The sequence below is a fragment of the Marmota marmota genome, unplaced genomic scaffold (genome assembly GCF_001458135.2).
Source record: "Marmota marmota marmota unplaced genomic scaffold, marMar, whole genome shotgun sequence".
NCBI classification, from domain to species: Eukaryota; Metazoa; Chordata; class Mammalia; order Rodentia; family Sciuridae; genus Marmota; species Marmota marmota.
Genome location: NW_026000205.1, coordinates 9,982,279 through 10,005,898, shown reverse-complemented (window position 1 = coordinate 10,005,898; position 23,620 = coordinate 9,982,279). Strand labels below are relative to the sequence as shown.

The 23,620-nt window shown below is 36.7% G+C and overlaps 1 protein-coding gene across 7 annotated transcripts in view; it reads right to left on the bottom strand.

Annotated features, from left to right (window-relative positions):
• LOC107151759 (zinc finger protein 420) overlaps nucleotides 1-23,620 on the bottom strand; it is a 30,912-nt gene that overhangs the window by 7,121 nt on the left and 171 nt on the right. Inside the window, exons 1-5 of one of the 7 annotated variants that reach the window (XM_048791055.1) lie at nucleotides 23,476-23,559; nucleotides 22,037-22,087; nucleotides 16,281-16,332; nucleotides 13,118-13,206; nucleotides 10,969-11,095 (exon numbers count right to left, since the gene is read on the bottom strand). In XM_048791055.1, coding sequence (XP_048647012.1) covers nucleotides 10,969-11,095; nucleotides 13,118-13,126 — 136 coding nt within the window. In that variant the 5' untranslated portion in view covers nucleotides 13,127-13,206; nucleotides 16,281-16,332; nucleotides 22,037-22,087; nucleotides 23,476-23,559. Of the gene's footprint in view, nucleotides 1-10,968; nucleotides 11,096-13,117; nucleotides 13,207-16,280; nucleotides 16,333-22,036; nucleotides 22,088-23,285; nucleotides 23,403-23,475; nucleotides 23,610-23,620 lie in introns of those variants that run through there. The other 6 variants (XM_048791052.1, XM_048791053.1, XM_048791054.1 and 3 more) reach the window with 6 other exon arrangements.

The window sequence follows — 23,620 nt, the reverse complement described above, 5'->3', positions numbered from 1 at the left end:
AAAAAAAAAAAAAAAAAAGTGGTGTTAAGCCCTTAAGTATCACAAGGAAGATATTAAAAAAAAAAAACATATAGGGCTGGGGTTGTGGCTCAGTGGTAGAGTGCACGCCTACCATGTGTGAGGCATTGGTTTGATCCTTAACACCATCTATAAATAAATAAAATAAAGGTATTGTTTCGGGAGCTGCCCTGGATGCAGACACCTTTAAGTCCTGATGCACTAGGTTATGAACAATTATTGTGTTCAGTCTGGCAAGGTAGTGCCAGGTCACAGTAACTTGGGTATTACCCCAGCTCGGATAATGGGGCCTGACTCCAGGAGTAGGTGTCACCTGGTGGGGTTGAGTTACACTCACCTGTTCCTTTGTAAACCTACCCCTTTGCACTTTTTGGGATAGAATGTTCCACAGAATCCCTTTGTGTGTCTCCTATATAAGAATAAAGAATATCAGTGGCTTGCTCTCTTTCCACGGACACTTAATGTCGGAGAGCTGCCATGGATTTTGAAAAGGTACTTCTATGGGTTTGTGTGCTTTCTTTGTTGTTTTCTTAAGTCTGGAATACTCAGAACCAACATTAGGTTGCCAGCTAGAAAAGATGGCGATAGTATTATGTCCATCTACAGCTAAAAAAATTATATATATATACATAATGTATATATTTCATAATTTTTATATACATGTAAAAATTATACATATATATGTATATATATATGTATACACACATGTGGGGGTTCTAGGGACATATTTGATTTAGAAGTATAAACCTAGAAGCCATCACCAAATAGCTGATATTTAAGAGTTATTAGGTTTGACGAGATCACCCAGGAATGTCTTTGGATATAGAGAAGGGAAGGAAAAAAAGGACAATTGTGAGGATTGAGCCCTGGGACACATAAATATTTAGAGGTGAGGGAAACAAGAAGAAACCAGCAATAGAGACAAAGAAGGAGTAGTCAAATAAGGAGGGAGAAAAATTAAGAGTATGTGGAATCCCAAAAGCCAAATGAACAAAATATTTTTAAGGAGGAATGATCAATTTTGTCAGATGTTGATAAGGAAAAATGCTGACCATACACACTCATATAAATACACAGACACACACACACACACACACACACACAAACACATTTTTTTTTTTATGTGAAGATTGAACCCAGGGGCAATCTATCCCTGGGCTACATCCCAAAGCTTTATTTTATTTTATTTTTTATTTTGAGACAGGGCTTTACTAAGTTTCCTAGGCTGACCTTGAATTTGCAATCTTCCTGCTATAATCTCCCAAGTCACTGGGATTACAGGTGTGAGCCACTGTGCCCAGTTTTGACATCTAATTTAACAAAGCCTTTAACAATATGAAGGTGTTATGGTATGGATATGAAGTGTCCCTTGAAAACTTATGAGAAAATGCAGGAATGTTTAGAGTTGAAATGATTAGACGGTGAGAGCTTTAACCTAATCAGTGGATTAATTCTTTAGATAGATTAGTAACTTGAAAGGACTAATGTGTTGAGTGGTAACTGTAGGCAAGTGTGGCTTCCTGCTTGAGGTGGGTCACCAGGGTGATATAATCCTAACCCTGGCTTCTCCCTCTCTCTGCCCTCCAGGAGTGAGGCAGCATTCCTCCACCATGCCCTTTAGCCATGATGTTCTACCTCACTTTGGGCCCAGAGAATAGATTAAATTGACCATAGACTGAACATCTGAAACCATAAGCCAAAATAAACTTTTCCTTCTCAAAGTTGTTCCTGTCAGGTCTTTTGGTCATGGTGATGCAAAGCTGACTAACAGAGGAGGTTACTAGCAATTCACAAGAATAGTTTTTTTTGGGGGGGAGGGAGAATTTTTTAATATTTATTTTTTAGTTTTGGTAGACACAACATCTTTATTTTATTTTATGTGGTGCTGAAGATTGAACCCCGCGCCTCGCATATGCCAGGCGAGTGCGCTACTGCTTGAGCCACATCCCTAGCCCCCACAAGAATAGTTTTGATGGAGTAATGGGACAAGTTCTGATTGAAGTATATTCAAGAGAATGGGAGAAAAACTGGAGATAGGAGTATGAAAAACTCTTTTGTGCTCTGTTGTAAAAAGCAGCTGAAAATGGGGCACTATCAAGCAGAAATTATGTGTGTCAAGGGATTTTTTTTCTTATTTTAAGATAGAAGAAATTACAGCATGTAATGTAATAGATATATGGAAAATGGATGTTGTAGGAGACAAAGCAATTCCTTCAATAGTATCCTTAAAGAGATGAGAAGAATGTCATTTAAGAGAACTTAGGATGGGGTGATGAGGTGATGGTAGTGGTGGAAGAAGAAGAAGGGTTTTATCAGTCATTCTTTCCTCTTACACCCAAGTTAGCACAAAGCCAGATGGAGATGATTTTTCTTAGCTCATAGTTTCTACAAGGGAAATAGAGAACCAGAGGCAGTCGTCCAGCTTCCCTAGCATTCTGAGACATTTCCTAGGAAGCCCACTCCAGTCTCAGTTCATGGAGAACACTGGGGACGAGGGCATGGCTAGACAGTCTGGGGTAAGATAGATACAAAGAAAGGAAGCAGACATCAAACTGACCAGAATATGGATCTTAGTGTACTTCCATGTTCATGCTGGCTGTGGCCAGCTAACTTCATACCCATCTAAACAGCTGAGCTCGTTGCCTTCGGAAAGAGAGTGGATCATTTAACCCTAGGTTGAGTTCCTAAGTAGCTAGTCTCCACAGCTAGCCTCAGATCCCACACCCATGACCCTTCACAGTCAGGGAGATGCTTTCCCTGACCCATTTTAGAAAAGTATAAGGGATGACACTACTTGACCAAGGAAGTCAAGCAGTGGCTCCATTCAGCCAAAAAGCCTGCAGCACAATAACAGTAGGGGACTTCAATACCTCATTTCAACAGTGGACAGATAATCCAGACAAAAAATTAATAAGGAAACACTGGACTTGAATAACACTTTATATCAAATGATTCTAACAATACATACAAAAAAGCACTTAATCTAATAGCAATAGAATACATGTTTTCCCAATCACACATGGAACATTCTCCAGGAAAGATCATATAAGACAGACAGATACACACACACACACACACACACACATACACACACACATGCTGCAGTCTGGTGGGCACAAATCACGAGCCACTCAAGCAGAAACAAACTTTATTTCCAAACTCCACCAGCACACTCCCGGGGAACTTTCCATGAACGCCACCCATGCGGATCCTCCGGAACTCCCACCACCGGAACTTCACCAGCCAATGCGAACTCTTCAGGAATCCCCCCGCCCCAGAGCTCAACGGGAACTCCGCGAGAACTCAAAAGTCATCATCTTAATGGCTGGCTGGCATCACCTCTAAACCACTATTTCTGGCCCTCAACACACACACACACACAGTCTTAGTAAATTTAAGAAGATTGAAATAATATTAATTATCTTTTCAATCAACAGTTTGAAACAAAAATTCAGTAACATGTAGAATTTTGGAAAATCCATAAATATATGGAAAATTAAACAATATGCTCCTGTACAACCAATGAGCTGGTGAACAAATTAAAAGGGAAATTTTATAAAATTACTTTAGACAAATGAAATGGAAATGTAACATACCAAAATTTAAGGAATAGTGATTAGCTAAACCAATCTTAGGCAGAGTTTGTAGAATTAAATGCCTACATCAAAAAAGATCTTTTGGGGGCTGGGGCCTAGCCGTTGTGAGAGACTGGGTTCAATTCTCAGCACTGCATATAAATAAGTAAAATAAAGGTCCACTGACAACATATATTCATAAAAGAAAACAGAAAAGGAAAAGTTAACATTATATGTACAGAACAAAATTCTATACAGCTATTACCAATTGCCAGAAATCAACACTTTGAGAAATACATCAGATACATGGTATTCACTTAGAAATGTCATAGAAGAATATATTCCTATTTATAATACCAATAAAATTTATGAAGTATAAGAAAATTGCTTAATAAGAAATGTGTAAAATCTTTTTGAAAAAATGAAACTTATAGAAGAACATAAAAAAGCAGATTTAGTATGCTCAAAAATAGTAAGATTCAACAGATAATATGTGAATAGCCCATCAAATTTCTTGTAAAACAATTAATGCTAAATAAAATATGACAACCATTCTTTTAAAAGTATATCAAGTATAAAAGAAAAAAGATCCAGAGGTACCAAAGTGAATTCTGCATTAGAAACTAGAGAGGGAAACATGCTCTGGGAGTTACAGCTATACTCAGGGCATTTGCTGATTTTAATTGCTAAAAGTTTATATCTTAATTCTCTGAAATTAATTGCTTAAATCTTACTTATCTGAAGAAATAGGTTTGGAGTCACAAAAAAGCAGGGATTATAAATAATCCGCTTTATAAAAGTGAAACTGTGCAAGACCCACAGTGCAGAGAGGTAGGGGAAATCCATTTAGCCTTAAAGGAAAATGACAAGGAACACCTTAGTCTTGTCCTAGACTCTCAATGAAATAGAAGGAAAAAATGCTATGGATAATTTATTATTATACAAGAGCCACACATGCAAGAAATGGAAAAATTAGAGCTGTTCTCCAGAAATTGGAATGGTTAAATGACATATAATGTAAATGCTTGAAATACAAGAAAATATGAAATAAAAATCACAAGAAAGAGACCAGACCAGGAAAGGAGAGAATATCAACTTCTAGAAATCAAACAACATAATCAATTATATTAAAATCTTAAAGAAAAAGAGATCTAAAAATCAGCCAGAGAAAACAGAGGTTACTTACAAAAGGAATAGTAATGAAATAGATGACAGACTTCTCAAGAGCAACAACAGAAGCCAAAAGACAGTAGGATGATACCTACAGAATGCTGAGAAAAAATTAATTGTCAGTGCAGAATTTTACACTCAGTTAAATCATTAGGCAAGAATGACAGTATAGAAGGTTATTTTTCAAATAAAGAGTATTTACTAAGAATAAGCCTTCACTAATGCATTTTATAATATATAAAATGACCCGAAGGCAGGGATGATAAAAGAGGAATAATGTGCAAATAAAATGATAATCATGAATAATTCCACCAGCAAATATTATAAAACAAAGTAATGCCAACTAGGGAAGTTTAAAAGAGAATGGAAATAAATTACCAGATGATAATAACCCATTGGATGAGAGAAATCAATCAAAGTCAAAGTACTTTATGATCCTTTATAATGTCCTGTGAGAAGAAAATTATCAATTTACAAAGTCTAAAAGTAACAAAGACTTAAGTCAAAGAAACAATATTTATATATTGTTATATATTATTTATATATTCATTAAGTATTTAAGTATATAGACAGTATTTATTAAGTCAAACCAACAATAATGACAATGATTTAATACCAAAACACACAGAAATAGCCATAAAATACTTAAATTTAGCAGAAATGCTATTTCATTTTCTTTCTTTCTTTTTTTTTTTGGTACCAATGGATTTAACCCAGGGGCAGTTAACCACTTATACACCTCCAGCCCTTTTCAATATTTATCTGGAGACAAAGTCTTGTTCAGGGCCTTGCTAAGTTGCTGAGACTGGCTTTGAACTGGAGATCCTCCTGCCTCAGTCCTCTGAGTGGCTGAGATTACAAGCATGTTGCACTGTATCTGGCTATTTCATTTTCTTGCCTACCAGCTGACAAAGATATCTTTAAGTGATGGTATGCAGTGTTCATAAATGTATTGAAAAAGCAGTTTTTCACTGCATTTAGACTCCTGATTAAAATTCTGCAACAATGAAATATATAATTGACATAGAAAGGTCAATTTTTCATCTCTATATAAAACCTCAACTTACTGCCTCCATGGGTACCCATTTATTTCATGGCATATCTATCCTTTTTATCTGTTTTCAACTTTTTCTTCTTAAAATCCTAGCAGTGGAAGAAGGGCAGGTGGTTGTTACAAGACTTGTGAAAGCAGCATGCAAACAAAATATTTTTAAGTGATTCTAATATCCACTAAGATATTGAATATCCACTAAATGTGTAAAATTTCAAATATTATTACAATTAATAAAACTACAAAATTTCACTTTAACTAGAAGGAATTAAGTGCACATGACAAAAATTTAAAGATTATCTTTAAAAGTGTATAAATAGTGCATATCTTCCAAACTATAGAGAAAAAGGAGTTGCAAAAATCAAATAACAAATACTGTACCTATACTGATTAAGAGAATGAAAGAGGAAGCATAGAAAATTAAAGACAAAAAAAAACATAAAATGGAGAAAATACATCTAAGTTTATTGGTAATAACAATTAAATGGAGTGAACCTTAAAATTAAAAAAAAATTCTCAGATAATGCTACACTGCAGTAATTATCAAATATGTCTAAATAGTTGAATAATCTAGGAAGTTTCAAAACATAATGATACTTGTGTCTTATGACCAAAGACTATGATTTAATTGGTCTGGAGTGTTGTTGCACGGGCCAGCCATGGGCTGTGTATGTGAACTATGAGCATTTGAGTGTATGGGAAGACTGACCTGGTGTTGCGTGCTCTTTGGACCCTGCAACACACATGGGCACTTTCCTCTCACTCTGTCTTTGATCCCACACAGCACCTGAGATGGGTGTGGCCTTCCAAGATGTCAATCAGCTGACCACGAGACATCACAAAGCTAGACTCAACCTCCTGAAACCTGACCCCTTGACTTATTTGGAAAGAATATTCTATGGAACCTTCCTTTGAGTGCCCCCTATAAAAATAAAGAACTCAGGTGCAAGCTCTCTTTCCAATAGACTCCCTAAGGTCGAGAGCCATCACTGGACCCTGAGAAAAAGGTATTTTCTCTGCTTTTGTGGGATTATTTCATGCCAACTCAAATTCATCTGGAGTGACCCTGAATGATTTAGTCACATGACATGGCAGAGTGTGGCTTGGGCTCTGGAGTTTTTAAGAGGGCTTCAACTATTTTTAAAATGCATTCAAGTTTAAATTGTTTTCCAAAGTGGTTACGTCAAGTGATATTATATCAGTACAGTTTAAAGCACTTAAGTACCAAACAGTTCTACCGAGATATAATTTACACACCTATGGTTCATTTTTTTTTAAATACAAAATTCTGTTTTTAAAAATTATACTCACAGAGCTGTGCAATTATGTAATTTTTAAAAAATTTCTTTCTTTCTTATTTATTTATTTTTATGTGGTCCTGAGGATCAAACCCAGAGCCTTGCATGTGCAAGGCAAGCATTCTACTGCTGAGCCATAACCCCAGCACCCCCACCCCCGCAATGATGTAATTTTAAAAACATTTTATCACTCTTAAGAGAAGTATTGTCTATGCCCATTAGCAGTCACTTACCATTCTCCCACTCCTCATTTTTCATCATATCTCACTGCACCCCAGGGTGGGCAACCAGTAATCTACACTATATCTCTAATGGTTTACCTAGTATGGATATTTTATGTAAATGCAACTATATAATAAGTAGATTTTTGTCTGGCTTCTTCCATTTAGCATGTTTTCAAGATTCATCCAAGTTGATGCACATATATGAGAACTTTATGTTTTTACTGCTAAATAATACTCCATTCTAAGGATATACCAAATTTTATTCATCATTCATTAGTTCATGGACACTTGAGTTATTCCTCCTCCTTGGCTACTATGAATAATGAAGTACTTTTGCCTTCAAATGTTGTCAGGAGCTGCCACATAGGAAATGAGTGCACCCTGGTCTTAAGTGATGAGAATGTGGAGATGTGGCAAGCCAGTCATAGGCTGTGTGTGTGAATTATGAGCACCGAGCGCACGAAAGTGAACTGAACCGACATTGCCCCTCTGTTTGGGGGGCCTTGCTCTGGTCTTTTCACTTGCTCTGCCAGGATCCCCACACAGCTCATGAGATGGGCATGGCCTCTCTAGATGTCAGTCAATCAGCTGACAGCAGACATCACCAAGCTAGACTCAACCCCCTGAAACCTAACCTCTTGCCTTATTTGAATGGCTTCTCCCCTATTGGGAGAAGGGTTCAGCTGCGTGCTTTCTTTCTCTTTCCATGGACCCCTAAGGTCAGAGGAGCCGGCACAGGACCCAAAGAAAAAGGTATTTCTCTGTCTCTGTGTGATTATTTTGTGCAGCTCTGTTCACCTGGAGTGACCCTGAATGTTTAGTCTTGGAATGCGACAAAATATTGCAGATGATTAGCAGTGTCAGACTTCTTCATTTTTGCCAATGTACAGCATGTGAAACATTGACTCACTGTGATTTTAATTTGCATTTCCACTTTTTTATATGCTTACTGGCTATTTCTCATTTCCTTAAGCTGCCCATAAATATCTTTTGTGGACTTTTTCTTATAAAATCCTTTCAAATTCTGGGTACCAATTTCACTCTTGTCTGTAAGCATCTTAAGCATCTTCATCTAACTCATAGCTGGTCTGTCTTCTTTCTTTCTTTCTTTTTTAGTTGTAAATGGACACAATACTTTTGTTTGATTTATTTTTTTATGTGGTACTAAGGATCAAACACAATGTCCTTATACGTGCTAGGCAAGTGCTCTGCCACTGAGCCATAATCCCAGACTGTCTTCTACTTTATTTATGACATCTTTTGATAAGAGGATAATTTCATGTAAATTTATCAATCATTTAATGATTATTTAAAAGAAGAACAAAACCTTTAGAAATTATTCATTTGGTTCTCTTTCAAATCTTTTTCTTATCTCTTTTTTAATATTTTGTTGTCTTAGTTATACTTGGACATAATACCTTTATATTATTTTTATGTGGTGCTGAGGATCGAACCCAGTGCCTCGCACGTGGTAGGCGAGTGTTCTACTGCTGAGCCACAACCCCAGCCCCCTCCTCTTCCTTATCTCTTATTACTAGTCCTTTTCATGATTTGTTTCCTTAAATATTAAACCAATAGCTTATATCTAATTCCAATATGAAAAGTTTTGCCACTTAATCTGTTGTTTCTTTAGATATCTATCACTCATGTGTGGCCTGTCTTCTTTCCAGTATAATAATATTTGTGAGCTCACCTTTTGTTGGTCTTAATTTGTGAGAATTCTAAAGGCATCTTACTTTTCTCCAGAGAAGATTTGCATTTACTTCGGTCAGGAATCAGAGGGCACCACCTTAGAGAATAAAATTTCAGCTCTTTTTTTAAAAATTGCTTAATTATCTTTACTTAACAATCACGTTTATCTAGAAATGTTTTTCTGTCCCTCCTACAACCAAGTTACTACCCACCTCAAGGTCTTACAGTTGCTACTGTACCTACTTGGGATCCTGTTTATCTAGATACTAGTTTTACTCATGTCCTTATTTAGTCAAGTCTTGTTCAAATATTAACTCTTCAGATAGGCTTTTCCAAAATCTATGTATCTAAATAGGGCCACCACATTCCCCATTATTATTTGCTTACCCTACTTCACTTTATTCACGTGCTTACCCCTACCTGCTATTGTTTTATTAAATATGCATGCACATAAACATGTTTTTGTTTCCTTATTTATTTTGTATCTCTCCCACAAGAATGTAGAGTCCAGCAGAGTAGGAACCATGTTTAGGTCATTATTCCCCCAATGCCTGCTATTGTCCTTGGCACCGAATAGGCCTTCAATAAATACTTTGGAATAAACGAACACACAGTTGAAATAGTAGAGACAATGATACTAAGTCTAAATTTTTGAAAAAATTCTGTAAAGGAAATCAACTCTCAAGTTTATATAAACGGGTTGTCACATGAGGCCCTGTTGATCTCCAGTACCAGAAAAATAGAAAGAATAGAAAAGGGAAAAAAAAAAAGGGTTATATCACTGGGGAAGAACTGGAGCCATCCTTTCCTTTGAAATTGGGAAAATTATGATAAGAGAACAACAGGTAAAAGAAGTAGGGAATAGTGAAATTCCTTAGGGAGAACACACTGAAAAGCCCTGGCTTTTCTTCTCAAATCATAGGTCGTTTTTTCTCATTCAACCTGAGCACTGCCGAGTAGTATAACAATCAATAACTATAAAGCCTTCAGATAAACAAATAATGAAAGGGCAAGAGATAGTTATATTCCAGTGATACAAGGAGTACTATAAATAAAGTGATAATCTAGGTCAGATCACTTATTAAAAGTTCTGATTTAGGGTCTCTTCCTTATCATAATGCTTCAGGAAAAAAAATTCTTAGACAATTATAGATTTGTCCTAAGCTATTTTCCAACAGAAGATGATTCTAGCATATTCATTCAATGTGAAATATAAAATTTTCACAAAAATCAAAATTTTCACAAACATCTCAACTACTAAGCATGTGTAAGAGAATGTGTTTGAGTAATATATTATGTTTACTTGAGTTGTTACTAAAATGCATTGATCCACTCTATCACTACACAAATAATAGAAGCTCTTCTGTTCAGAAAAACTACATATTTCTACATTTATTTTTTGATCTTTGTGACTGAGGCCTGTGAATTTTTCTGAGTTTTTTTGGTGGATCTGAAGCATAAAATGTATAGCCTTTTTTTTTTTTCTGACAACATTTGCAAGTACCCCAGAATTCAAATCCAGCCCCTTGATCATCAAGGAAGCATTAAAGACTTTAAAGCATTAAAGCAGAAGGCAGCATTAAAGACTTTCTGAAGGGTGGAGAAGATAAAGGTAGCTATAAACCTATTCTACTTTCAGCAATTTCAAATCATTCCTTTCTGAATAGTAAAAAATTTAGTTAAGTAAGTCATGGTGGTGCGCACCTATAATTCCAGCAGGTCTCAGCAACTAGGTCCTAAGCAACTTATCAAGACCTAGTCAAAAAATATATATATGAAGGGCTGGGGATATGGCTCAGGGGTTAAGAGCCCCTAGGTTCAATCCTCAGTACAAAAAAAAAAAAAAAAGGTCAATTATTTAAAAGCAGCCTTGAAATAATAGCAGAGAAAGCAGCCATTCTAAATTTAGATCCTGAGATACAAGGGACAGATACCCTTACCTAGTGATACCAAGTTGCTATAGTTCTCCAACATTACATCTCTATACAAATCCCTTTGGGCAGAGTCCAGGCATTCCCACTCTTCCTGAGAGAAGTCAATTGCAACATCCTTGAACATCACTGATCTCTGAAACAACAAACACAATATTAGTTGTAGAAATAAATAAAATAGTTTATCAGTGAAGGTGGAAATGAAGAGGAGCACTCTACAAAGGAGACAACAGAGAAAACAGAGTAGGAAGCTTCTGACGTGGGGGAAGACAGTAAAGAAATTAGTGATTCTGAAGTGGTAGCATATTCCTTCTTATTCCTGTTGCTGTATTTTTTTCTGCATAAAGAACATTTCATTGTACAGATAGGTCTGAGAATTAATAAAGAAAATTCAATGTTCCAATTAAAAGAAGTGGCATATACAAGTACCCTGCAAAAATGTAAGCTGTCTGTCATGCACTCTATCATAAATGCAAGTTTCTCTTTCTGTATTTAAGGAATAAGAAAAATAATTGGGAAAATGTCCTGTAAAATCTTTTTTAAAAAATATTTATTTTTTAAGTGTAGATGGACACAACACAATGCCTTTATTTTTATGTGGTGCTGAGGATTGAACCCGAGTCCCCGCCCGTGATAGGCAAGCGCTCTACACTGAGCCACAATCTCAGCCCCATGTCCTGTAAAATCTTATGAAACAGGATTCTTACAGTATTAAAGAATTTATTGAGGGCTGGGGCTGTAGATCAGCAGCAGAGTGCTTGCCTGGCATGTGTGAGGCACTGGGTTTGATCCTCGGCACCACATAAAAATAAACAAATAGGGGCTGGGGATGTGGCTCAAGCAGTAGCGCGCTCGCCTGGCATGCGTGCGGCCCGGGTTCGATCCTCAGCACCACATACAAATAAAGATGTTGTGTCTGCCGAGAACTAAAAAAATAAATATTAAAAAAATTCTCTCTAACAAAAATAACAAATAAAGGCATTCTGTCCATCTACAACTACAAAAAAAATTTTAAAAAAAGAATTTATTGAAGTCTCCTGCTCATCATTATATCAGAGTACTACTTCATAAAACATTTCCCATGTCACCAGTAATTTAGTTCATCTTTCTTTTTTTTAATATTTATTTTTTAGGTGTAGATGGATACAACACAATGCCTTTATTTTTATGTGGTGCTGAGAATCAAACCCGGGTCCTGCCCATGCTAGGCAAACGCTCTATCACTGAGCCACAATCCCAGCCCCTAGTTCATCTTTCTTAAAGGCTAAAGAATAGCTCCATGTAATGAATATATCCAACTTATTTAGTAGGTGCTCACATTCAAAAATTTTATGTTATATAAACTCACAAGTATTTCTTAGTTGCCAGTATTTCTCAGTTGTGTTTATAATTCTCAATAAGTTATGCAAGCAGATGGTGGTCTTTCTTGTTTACTATTCATCACTCCTAAATGTATATTTTTCTCATTTTCTTCCCGTGCCCCACCCCAGGTACTGGGGATTGAACTATGGACACTCCACCACTTAGCCATATCCTCAGTCCTTTTAATTTTTTTATTTTGAAGATGGTCTCATTAACTTGCCAATGCTGGCCTTAAACTTATGATCCTCCTTCTTCAGCCTCCCTAGTGGCTGGATTATAGGCATGTGCCACTGTGTGTGGCTACCTTTTCCTCATTATAACCCAGAGAAAGGTGAAAAAGATAATCCAAACATACACATCTGAGATCAGACCATAATGTTGGATTTCAAAATGATCCAATTTTCAGAGCTCATCAATTATGCATTCTTCCCATTCAGTCCCTAATCACATGGCTAATTTAAAAAGCTTATAAAGCATGAGCTCTTGTCACATTCAGAGATAGTCAAGACCAGCTCCTATCTTGTCTAACTGGGAGACTTAGGTCTAAAGAGAAATTCAAGGATTTATCATGGGTGGTATCATTTAACATATTTTTCTATCTTATAAAATTAGAGAAATCAGCTTCTGTTACATCAGTTTTCCTAGTGGTTCCTAGTCAAAGGATTGTTGAATAGGTATATAAATATAGGTTAGATTATAGCTTCAGGAATAAGGAATGCTGAAACACATATGCCCTATAAAAAAGTAACTAAAGTTACAAAAAAGTTACTAAAGGTACAAATAAGTGCCAAGTCACCTGAGACATGATTTTTAGAGCTGCAAGAAATGACCATTCCTCTTCTGGGTTCCTATCTTAGAGCAGCACAGAATGTGGAAAAGGCAGAGCTGAGGAGGAGAAAACAGAACCATGAGACCAGGTTTTCTGCAAGACTCCAAATGATTAAATCAGAATTATCTGTGTTGCTCTTTTCATCCTGTCTCTTACTCCCACTCCCAAAATATAATATTACCGGGGGTAGACATAGGTGCTGTGCTGGTTCTTACCCCAATCAAACTGAATGCTTTCTATATTCAAAGGGAAACATAACTTATCTAGGATTTTTGAAATGATCATATATCTGCAGACATTATATAATATAAAAATAGAGATAATGACCAACTGTTATATTTTAATATATTAATGATCATATATAATTTCATTAGAAGGTACAAATAATTAAACAACTATGTTTACAACTACTTATATTGAATAAACTTCTAGTTTAAGATGACAATATTCAACTAAATATTTTTGACCCCTTTTACTTATTTTTGGCATTTTGAAATGAAAGCTAAAAATGTGTATGTATGTTTGGGTGTGTGGAATACATAAAAATGCATTATCTACAAACACAGCCTTCTACAAATATTTGTTACTGGCAAGTTACATGTTTCAAGCAGTGTTGTCACCAGTGCTGTGACTTTTTGAAATGGTTAAAAATATCTCAGTAAATTTCTGAACAAAATGGAATACAATTTTTTCTTAAGCCATAGATGCATTCATGGAAAATTCACCTAATAATAAAATCATCCAACAACAGACAATATATCAATTTAGCATTTACAAAAATAAACTCACAAAAATGCTTTAGGTGAGAGCTTTCAGACCCAGATAATTATAATGGTCCTCATTCTATGTTATAGACAATTCTTTATTGTGCACTGGAGGACATCTAGAGCTGAAGTTGGCAAATGATTGCCCACCAACTAGTCTTGTAAATAAATTTTTAATGAAATACATGTATACTCATTTTTAAATGTATTATCTTTAGTTACATTCACACTGCAGAGGTAGAGCTGAATAGGTGCAAAAGAGATTATCTGGCCCGCTAAGCATAAAATATTTACTGTTTAGCCCTTCATAGAAAAAGTTGGGTTAACCTCCAATCTACATCTATGATCTCAAAGCTAGAAGCCTTCCCCTTCAATCAGTTATTTTTAACATTCAAAATCAAAAGCTGAAATATTTCTAAAACATCCCACATAGAGAATCACTGCCACTGCAGAGAATCATTGATATAGGTGCCCAATAAATATTTAATTGGAAGTTCTATTCCTTCCATCTCGCGACCCCTCGCCGGCAAGGGAAAACACGACACAGGATTCTTCTTTCAGCAGTTTATTCAGGCCTTGAGTCATGTATCATCTTCTAGCGCCCGCCGCCCGACACACCCAAGCACAGCTTAATAAAGCCCCCCGCGTCCCAATCCCAAGCCGCCACGTGGATCTCTCTCATAGGGTGGTAAGGGATTGCGCGCCAACTCTCCATAAAAGGAGTTGTTTATCACAGGCCACAGTGGAAGCCGGCGCCATCTTCTAATGGCGGCCACGGTCTATAAGAATGGCTTACCACACTTCCATACCTAGAAATTTACAAAAGATAACTGTGCTCATTCTAACAACCACAAAAGTAACTCAGGTAAGATGAAAATCATAATGTCTTTTAATTTCACCAGAGAAATTTAGATAAGATGAACTCCAAAAGTGCCAAGTTCTACTTATGGGGCTATATGTAGACACTCCATTCCTAGTTGGACTTAAACTAAATTGTTTTAGGAACATTCTAAACTTTCAATAAGAAGAGATTTAAAAAAACCAAGTTCTACCTATATGCTTTTAATAAGGAACACACTTTAAATATAGACACATAAGGATTGAAAGTAAAATGGTGAGAAAAATTCTACATAAATACTAAGCATGCTTGTGTGCTTGTATTGATATAAGACAAAATAGAATACAATACTAAACGAATAGAGATGTAATAAAATGCTTCAAAATACGTGAAACAAAAATTAACTGAAATATAGGGAGAAACAAATCCACAATTAGAAGTAGAAATATATTTTAGAAGCTAGGTGTGGTGATACAATTCTATAATTCCAACTACTCAGGAGGCTGAGGCAGGCAGATAACAAGTTTGAAGTGAGCCTGAACAACTTTAGTAAGACCCTATGTCAAAATAAAGGGCTGGGGATGCAGCCAGTGGTATAATGGTTCTGGGTTCAATACCCAGTACTGCCAAAAAAATCTTGGAACTGGGCTCAGTAGTGCCTACAGTCCCAATTACTTCAGAGGCCAAGTCAGGAGGATCGCTTGAGCCCAACAGCACAAGACCAGCCTAAGCAACATAACAAGACTCCATTTCCAAAACAAACAAGCAAACAAACCAACCAAATACCCAAAAAACCAACAACAACCCAAATACCCCCCAAAAAAGCTAGGGAAGGAAACAGAACAAGTCAACAACAAAAAATATCAGTAACAATATTTATATAAGATTATATCAAGTTCCTTGACATAGTTGATACACATGTAGAATACCATGTGTGATTGTCAAAAGCTGTGCTAGCATTCAGATTGTTCCAATTTTGTTCCCTTGATAATACTGATGCAAGTTCAGAAGAATCTCCTTTGAGAGCTGTTTGTGTAAGCTTTGCAGTTTGTCTTTAAGTTGAAGTTCAGGGGAGGGAGAGGGAGCAGAAAGAAAGTAAGTTTGAGGGGAAGCAGGGAAGAAAGCTTCTTTCAAGTCTGTTTTAACTATTTTAGAAATTATCATAATAAAGAACAAACAAACAAAAAGCTGTGCTAGGCTGAGTTGGAGAGAGTGGAATTGCCAGGTGTCAGAATGGTTGAGTAAGGCAACAAATCAAAATGAAAGTAACAGTCTAATCTTTAATCACTTACTGATCATTTAGTATAAGTAAGAGGCTAATCCAGAAAAATCAGCAACATCTCAAATGTTCAAGTTTCCCCCACAGAACAGTACTAATACAGGGAATCATATTGTCAAGGGATCAGGGAATAAAAGGCTTCTGGTATTATTATAGACTAGGAACAGGGGAATGATATGGGGGTAGGGTAGGAGTAGATAAGTACTAAGTATTGATTCACAGTGGAAAAAAATGTCTTCAAGGTTTTACCTCTTCCTCTCCTTAAGGATGTCTTGGCAAAAGTGCCTCCTCATACAGATGCCTGGGATAGAAATGGCATAAAAACATGAATGGCCAGGAGTGCCTGAGTCCTTGACTTCAACTCTCTTTGGAGACTGCAATGTAGTCGAAGTGTACTCAGTCTAGTATGGGGAGTACAGCTTTCTCTTGTAAGGATAGCTTTTGGTGGAGCCTGTGAGCTCAACATACAATTTTGGCAGGAGCCAGACTCTTCACCAAATATAGAAAGTACATTCTTTTCAAGAACATCCAGAAAAGTCACCAAATAAACCAGATACTGAGTTACAAAATGGAATGATATACAGTATATTCTGTTCTTTGTCCACACATTATTAATAAAAAACTAATAAAAATAAGAGGTATAGAACCATCCCCAATATTTAGAAATTTAACATACTTCTATTCAAGCCATGGTTCAGAGAAGAAATCACAAAATATGTTGAACTGAATGACTACAGAAATGTACTTATCAAATTTTGTAGCCTGAAGATAAAGCAGTATTTAGAGGAAGATTTATAGTTTTTAAATTTTCATGGTGCATTAGAATAAAAAGCAAAGTGAAAGAACAACAATTTAGGGCCTAGAAGAAAGAAAGAAAGAAGCTAGCATGCAGCTTAATTTTATTTAAAGAGAGGATGGCTCCCTTCACGAAAGTTATCACAGTCCCTGAGTGCAGACGAAATGACAGAAGTAGAATAACCCCTGAGAAAATGACAGTTAATTAAAGATATCAACAGCTACTAAAGGAAATCACATAAAGGAAAACAACCAACTACAATGTACATCACTGCATATGAAGGATTTGTGTAAAACAAACAAACAAAAAAACATATTCAAGAAGTTCAGGGCCTGAGGAACATGTTAAATTAAATCACAGATAGGCAATCGGCAAAATCTATAAGGAACTGTGTTTATGGAACTGCAAGAAAGGAGAGAGAGAGTGGATTTACCTACATATTCAAAATTTTAAGAAACTTATCACTATTATAAATAAAAAGAGGGCCAGGGATGTAGTTCAGTAGTAGAGCAATTGCCTAGCATGCACAAAGCCCCGAGTTCAATTCCCAGTACTGTCAAAAGCAAACAGACATTGTTTGAATCTTGATTCTAATAAAATATATAAAAAATTATGTACAATGGGGAAATTTAAACACTGATCAGCTTTTTATTTTTTACCTTTATTTTATTTGTTTATTTTTATGTGGTGCTAAGGATCAAACTCTCTACCGCTGAGCCACAACCTCAGTCACCCTGGATTGGCTTTTTCATGACATTATAGATATAGAGTATTTTTCTTTAGAGTAGTGATGATATTAAAGTTCTACATTTTAATTAAAAAGTTTTGGCCAGATGTGGTGGCACATGCCTGTAATCCCAGCAGCTTGGGAGGCTGAAGCATGACTGTGAGTTCAAAGCTAGCCTCAGCAATTTAGTGAGGCCCTAAGCAACTCAGTGAGACCTTGTCTCTAAGTAAAATATAAAAAAGGGCTGGGGATGTGGCTCAGTGGTTAAGTGCCCCTGAGTTCAATCCCTGGTACCAAAAAAAAGTTTTGTCTTCCAGATATATGTATTTAAATATTAATGAATGAAATGATATATCTGGAATTTTCTTCAAGAAAACCTATGTCGGTGGCTGAGAATGTGGCTCAGTGATAGAGCTTTTGCCTTGTATGTATAAGGCCTTGGGTTCATTGTCTACACTGAAGAAAAAAAAAGAAGAAAAAAAAGGGAGAGTAGTAGAGCTATATATGAAATATTTTTTAATACATTTATTTATTTTTTATGTGGTGCTGAGGATCAAACCCAGTGCCTCACACATGCTAGGCAAGCACTCTACCACTGAGCTTACCCCAGCCCCTACAAATGAAATGTTTACCCATAAATTCATATTTGGTGAGGCCGAGTAATGGTAAAAATACATGAGGATGCATTACACTATACTTTTTACTTTTATACATGTTTTGATTTTTTTTTATAAAAAGAAGTTTAAAAGGCTAGGGTTGTGGCTCAGAGGTAGACTGCTCGCCTAGCATGCGTGAGGCACTGGATTTGATACTTAGCACCACATAAAAATAAAATAAAGGTATTTTGCCCACCTAGAACTAAAAAATAAATGTTTTTTTAAAAAAAGAAGTTTAAAAAAACCTGAAAGACAGAGCACACATGTGAACAAGGATTCATTTCAGAGGACAGCAATTTTTCAGTAATTGCTATTTTCTTTTTTCTTTATGTATTTAAAAATTATGCCCATGAACATGTTCCACTTTGATTTTTGAAAACACAGCTCCCTGATTTTCTAAACAAGAATATACAATAGTTTTTAAATTGAGATTCTTAGCTTGGGGATGTAGCTCAGTGGTATAGCACATGCCTTGCAGGTACAAGGCTCTGGATTTGATCCTCAGAACTAAAAGAGAGACAGAGACAGAGAGAGAAGGAGAAGAGAGAGGTTCTCACTAAATTTGTAGAAAAAAGATTTAACAGAATAAATTCTAAGAAAATTTCTTTAAAATTAGGTATTTGAAGAAAAGATGGGGAAAGAGAAAAATGAATAGAAAAATTTATTATGTACATAGGACTGAACTCAAGTTACATTCCCAGACCTTTTTATTTTTTAATTTTGATCAGGATCTCACTAAGTTGTCCAGGCTGGCTTTAAACTTGTGATCCTCCTCCCTTAGCCTCCCAAATTGCTTAGATTTTACAGGTGTGTGACACCACATGAAGCTACCAATTTTATTATTATTCAGAATTATGATTCAGGTAGAACTTGAGCCAAATGAATTAAACTAAAAGTAGGCCACTTCTAGAAATCTGCCCCAAAGATAAACAATATATAGTTACTGATTGCTGCATTATGTAATGGCAAAACACTGTTTAAAAAAAATGCCTAAGTTAGGCACTGTGGTACAGGCCTGTATTCCCAGCATGTGGGGAGGCTGAGGCAAAAAGAGCGTGAATCTGAAGCCAGCCTCAGCAACAGAGAGGCAATAAGCAACTCAGTGAAAGCATGTCTCTAAATAAAACATAAAAACAGGGCTGGGGATGTGGCTCAATGGTTGAGTGCCCCTGGCACCCCAATGCCAGGTAACCTCCCCAAAATGCCTATATTCATAGGAGACTCATTGAACAAATTACTACACCCAAACAACAGAATATGCAGCTATAAAAAAGAATGAAGATCTCTACAAGCTACTATAGTAGAATCTCTAGGAAATATTAGATGGGTGAAAAAAGGTGCAGAATGGCATTTATCACTTCCTTTTAATTAAGAATAAGAGATAAAGGGCTGGGGTTTGGCTCAGTGGTAGGACGCTCATCTAGTATGTATAAGGCCCTGGATTTGACCCCAGGCACCACATTAAAAAAATAGAAATAAAGTTATTAAAAAAAAGAATAGAGATAAAAACTGCATAATTCACACACAAACACATTCACAATAACATAAATATATATGTACATATAATTTTTTAAAAGAAAAAAACAATGAGAAGTAGAGGTAGTTCATTGTAGAGGGAAGAAAGAAGCAGGGTGGAGGAGACAGAAATTGACAAAGACGTGTCCAAATTCACCATGTTCTACAGCTTTGCCCTTGGAAATATGTAAATGTGTTACTTAATCTTAAAGCAAAATTAGAGTGCGAGGAAAGCAATCCCTAAAATTGGAAAGCAAAATGGAACAAATGAGCCTACCTGTGTCTCAAGTTGATAGCCAAACCATTCAAGAGGTGTTATTTTATGTGACTTTAAAAACATGGTAATTTGATTAAACATTCTGAGTGGGTTATCCTGTTCAGCTCCAAGAGGTCTTGATTGTTTTTCTGTATTTATATGGTTAGTAAAAATATTAGTATGGTTATTTTAAAGTTCTTTCTCTCAATTAATCCAAAATAAGACAGGAAAGATGGAAAAGGGAATAAAAAGCAAATGGGATAAATATAAAACAAATAGTAAGATAATGAGTTTGAACCAAACCACATCAGTCATCACACTAAATATAAACGATCTGAATATTTCAATTAAAAAATATTGCCAGCTGGGTGTGGTGGTGCACACCTGTAATCCCATTGGCTTGGGAGGCCAAGTCAGGATTATGACCTCAAAGCCAGCCTCAGCAAACTCAGTGAGGCCCTAAGTAAATCAGCAAGACCCTGTTTCTAAATAAAATATAAAAAAGGGCTGGGAGTTGGTTCAATGGTTAAGTGCCCCTGGGTTCAATCCCTGGTTCCAAAAAAAGAAAAAGAAAAAGGAAAGAAAGAAAGAAAAGATTGCCAAATTGGATAAAAACACAAAACCCAACAATATGCTGTCTATAAGAAATGCATTTAAAATAATCAAAAAACAAATAGGTTAAAAGTAAAAGGATAATCTGGCTGTGGTGGTACACATGTGTAATTCCAGCAACTCGGCAACTGAGACAGGATAGCAAATTCATGGCCAGCCTGGGCAACTTAGCAAGATCCTGTCTCAAAGTGAAAAATAAAATAGCTGTGAATTAAGCTTAGTAGTAGAATTTCCCTGAGTTCAATCCTCAGTACAGGAAAAAAGAAAAAAAAAGAAAAAGAAATATAGTCAGACAGACAGACATACCATGCTAACACTAATGAAGCTGGAGGGCTTACTTAAGTATCAGTGATGGAGATGCTCAGAGAAAAGAATACTACTGTGGATAAAGAAGAACATTTCATAAGAAAAAGAGATTCATTGTACCTAATAACAGAGTTTCAAAACACGTGAAGCAAGATCTGATAGAAACTACAAGGAGAGAGACATAAATCCAAGAAATAAAAATCAGTCAAGAAATAAAAATCAGTTAAGATATTAAAGATTTAAACAAACTAGCTGACAATATTATAAAACATTCTACCCAGAAACAGAGGCAAACAGTCTTTTTAAGTGCATATAGAACATTTACTAAGATGCCTCAAATTCTAGGTCATAAAACAAATCAATACATTTAAAAGGATTCAAATCATACAAAGTGTATTCACCGAACAAAATGAAATAATATTAGAAATAAATGCAAAAAGATCTCTAGAAGATCCTCAAACTATTTGAAAATGAAATAACACACAGTAAAATAGCCCAAGAGTTAATAAACCAAAAGACAACTTAAAAAGTATTCTGAACAAAAGGCAGATAATGAAACAAGAATGGCAAGTGATAGCTTTTGAACTAGGCATAAAATGGTTCATTATATTTTTGTTTCTGTTTGAAAATTTCAAACAAACCCAAAATCAAACCCCCAAAAGTTTTAAAAATGAATGTTGTAGTGTCACAGATAAAAATAGAGGTGTCATTTTTCAAATCCATGGATATCAAATCCATTCTTCCTAAATTTAACTACTACTGGGAAGCATCCTCACAGTTAACTGTATATTTTCCTTGTTCTCAATGTACAAAAAATTGCTTTGTGGGGCTGGGGATGTGGCTCAAGCGGTAGCGTGCTCGCCTGGCATGCGTGCGGCCCGGGTTCGATCCTCAGCACCACATACAAACAAAGATGTTGTGTCCGCCGAAAACTAAAAAAAAAAAAATATTAAAAATTCTCTCTCTCTCTCTCTCTCTCTCCCTCCCTCCCTCTCTCACTCTATCTTTAAAAAAAAAAATTGCTTTGTCCTTCCACCATCTACGATTTAGGTAGGAAAGTGCAAAAAGAAAACAAAGATTCCTGTGTTCTGAAAACACAAAGACAGTTCAAGAAACAAAGAGGAAATATATACTCACCTTGAACTTTGCTTTTGAATGTGTGATAGTCATTCTTTCCTTCTTTTGACTCTATTCTCAGAAAAAGAAAATGGAATGAGACACTAGACTTTTCTTCAATTACACTCTAAATTAGAACACACCCTCTTTCTCCATTCCCACAATCTACTCCTCTTTATCAGACAGGCAAGTCCTCTTTATCAGACAGGCAAAGTAATTACAACTGTTTTGCACCTTCTATATCAAAAAGGGCCCAAGCTGTCTTGGGCCAGAATTTATTTCTGGATTCAAAGGTGTCCACTGGAGATTGAGCACTGAGTGGAGTATTAGAGGTTCTAAAGACTGTCCTTGTCTCTTACAGCACTCCCTCTCCCACTTTTGGAACCCTGCCATTTTTCCAACTGGTTAGTCCTGAAGGTGCTGTTAGTTCTAAAAATTTTAAGTCAGGTCTGTGGCTGGGAAATAACCTTTTCTTTGCACAAAGGCTCAAATTTCTGAATTCCTTCTTCCTACCTCTTCTCTGCATCCAATTCCCTTAGGGTTATAAAGTTAAAGAGAGATGACCCGGAAGCAGAGGCAATCCTACAATTCAGATTCCAAGTGAACTGAGGATTGATATAGAAAAAAACTTCAGGCCATGTGTGGAATGGGTAGCCCCTGTGTTCAAAACGGTCAAGTACTTAAGTTCTCAGAGCAGCAAAAAGCCACACAGGAAACATGATCCACAGACTCTACGCCAGAATGAACCCCAGAAATATCAAAACGAAATTTTATCACTGTACCCCACTAAACTCTTGTAAGGTCACAGAATATAAAATATATGAATGACCACACAAAGTCGCACATAATGACATTTCCATAGCTTCAACAGCCAGTCACAATCATTAGTTAGGTTGCTGTGTTACAACTCTACCCTTAAACAAAACCCAATCAAACACAGGGAATAAACACAAACACATCCAAACACCTTCCCAGGTACGCACACCGCCCAACACACCCTTTCAGAGCGACACTTTGGAGCTCTTCCAACAGTCAATAAATGGGCACACAGAATCCCAGTCACACACATGATCATCCACTCAAACCCAACGAAGTTCAGGTCAAGGAAACACGGAGTCATAAACGCAGTCTCAGCAACGCTGTCACACACATCAACCTCTCGGGCAAACCCGTCAGACACGGGACACAAGCACATCCAAACACTCTGCACTGCCGTTATGTACGAGGTACTCAATCACAGAGTCACAGACGCCTATCTCCTGTCACATACCCTCAGAGTCACAAACAACTCACACGAACGCTCAGACACAAAACACCGTCGCGCACGCCCATTTGTCTACACGATCACCAATACCAGGCGGGCTGCGGTGCGCGCACGAAACCGCAGGAGACACGGCCACACACGCAATTCCTGCGACGCTCCCCGCGCGCGTTTCCGCCCTGGCCTCCCGGACACTTACCTTCATAGGAGTGCACCTCAGACGTCCAGGATGCGGCGCCCGGGTTCTAAGCCCGATTTCTGGGTCGCCCGCCCAGGGGTGCAGAGCAAGCTCCCGCACAGACAAGGCCCTCCCGAGGCTGGGAGCCGCTCCCCACTAACCCCCC